General features: G+C 31.4%; 1 protein-coding gene across 1 annotated transcript; it reads right to left on the reverse strand.

Annotated features, from left to right (window-relative positions):
• Positions 1 to 297: 297 nt before the first annotated feature.
• Positions 298 to 489, reverse strand: LOTGIDRAFT_138692 (hypothetical protein; the record flags this gene model as incomplete). Its single annotated transcript, XM_009048785.1, has 1 exon — positions 298 to 489. A coding segment is annotated over one exon (192 nt), but the record flags the coding sequence as incomplete, so codon positions are not given.
• Between the last annotated feature and the right edge of the window lie 1,826 nt (positions 490 to 2,315).

A 2,315-nucleotide genomic window follows, 5' to 3' on the forward strand; every position in this document is an offset into this window, starting at 1 on the left:
AACCCTGTTGAGTGTGGTATCAGGTTTCTATAGAAGCTGCAATGCCAACAGGCATCATGAATATCTTTTATCCTGGTATGACTCTGTATATTTTCATACCTAAATATCTCAATCTTTCTGTGTGAAATTTTAGTAAAAAATCCCGTCTGTCAGTAAAATCTTCTCGTAATATTTTTTCTAAGTTGTCTAATTCATTTCCTTTCTACAATAGAAAGATACATTGATGATAGTGAGATAAAAAGTTGACTTCCTGGACAAAACATATTGACTGGTTAGCAGTATGGTATGAACAGCATATTAACTGGTTAGTAATATGGTATGAACAGCATATTGACTGGTTAGTAATATGGTATGGACAGCATATTGACTGGTTAGCAGTATGGTATGAACAGCATATTGACTGGTTAGTAATATGGTATGGACAGCATATTGACTGGTTAGCAGTATGGTATGAACAGCATACTGACTGGCTAGCAATATGGTATGAATAACATATTAACTGGTTAGCAGTACGGTATGAACAGCATATTGACTGGTTAGCAGTATGGTATGAACAGCATATTGACTGGTTAGCAGTATGGTATGAATAACATATTAACTGGTTAGCAGTACGGTATGAACAATATATTGACTGGTTAGCAGTATGGTATGAACAGCATATTGACTGGTTAGCAGTATGGTATGAATAACATATTAACTGGTTAGCAGTACGGTATGAACAATATATTGAGTGGTTAGCAGTATGATATGAACAACATGTTGACTGGTTAGCAGTATGATATGAACAATATATTGACTGGTTAGCAGTATGATATGAACAATATATTGACTGGTTAGCAGTATGATATGAACAATATATTGACTGGTTAGCAGTATGATATGAACAACATATTGACTGGTTAGCAGTATGATATGAACAATATATTGACTGGTTAGTAGTATGGTATGAACAACATATTGACTGGTAAGCAGTATGGTATGAACAATATATTGACGGGTTTATCTTTTATTATTTGATTCACAGCCACATTATATAAAAGATATTTTCCAAGAATGAAGTGTATTCTCAACATAAATTCTTCATAGAAATGATCTCAAGATCTCAAGACATGTGCATTAAGACCCAAAATTGTAATGGTATCCATTCATTACACAAGCTGAAAGTTGTTTAAGGGAACTACATAACTCTCCTAAAAATTTGGGACTCAGACTACTAAAACCTTTTTATGTAATTGATTGTATATAAGTGTAGTCAGTGTTATTTTTTAAAAATCCTTTTTCTCTCTCCCTTTTGGGTTTTTGCATGCTCATTTTAGACTAATTTTTTCTAGATTTGGAATTTGATGTCATTTTCTTTCATATTTTGTAAGATGATTGGAAAGTTCTAAAATAGTCATTTAGTGTGAAGTGACAGTCAAGCGGATAAAATTTAGTGGTCTACTTTCAGTTTGGCTAGCTCAAGATTTTCACGGTCATATTTTATTGAATTTTTGTCCAGAAACTACGTATTGGCCAGACTTTCATGTGACACATTGGAAAGTTTTCAACAAGATTTCTAGGAAAAGTTATACAAGGTAGAATTTCGTGATTTAAAGCAAAACAATGCTCATGATGCCCAAAATCGAATTCGTTAAAATATATTTAGTACAATCTACCAGAAAATTATTGGGAGGTTCTCAAGACGTTATAAATATTTAGTAGGCGATTAATTAACACAATAGCATCAAACACCTGACTGCAGCCACTTTGACAATCATATCAAGTATACACACATATTGCCTAGATTTTATCTTTTATTATTATTTATCATTTTATTTTATCTGGTAAGTGCAGACAACACATTCACCTACAGTGACTTGCCAAATGTGCCCAACCAGATTTGATAAGTATCGTTTGGAGAACATGTGTCCCAAGTTTGATTCTTGCATCATCATTTGCACAATTCCTCTAAAACAATGCAATGGTTTTACTATGTATCAGACAGGAAGAAAATACTTACCCTTATATAACAAACTAAATCGTGAAAAATTTCATAATCTGATTCTGTCAACAAATGTGGATGTTTCTAAAAATATACACACAACCAGTCCATTATAATTCCAATTATATTTTAAATTATATTTCCAAGGGTATCGACTAAACCGTAACACATTCAAATTTCAAAACAACGAAAACATAAAAATATATATTATATCAAAAATATTTTGAAAAGATAGAACATTATTTTTGATGAAATTTGAAATAAAAACTTACAGATAATATTTCTTTAGCTTTTTCTACTTTATTAAGAGAAAGGAAATTTAAGAATATAAAAG

The sequence above is a fragment of the Lottia gigantea genome (genome assembly GCF_000327385.1).
Source record: "Lottia gigantea unplaced genomic scaffold LOTGIsca_128, whole genome shotgun sequence".
Classification (NCBI taxonomy): Eukaryota; Metazoa; Mollusca; class Gastropoda; family Lottiidae; genus Lottia; species Lottia gigantea.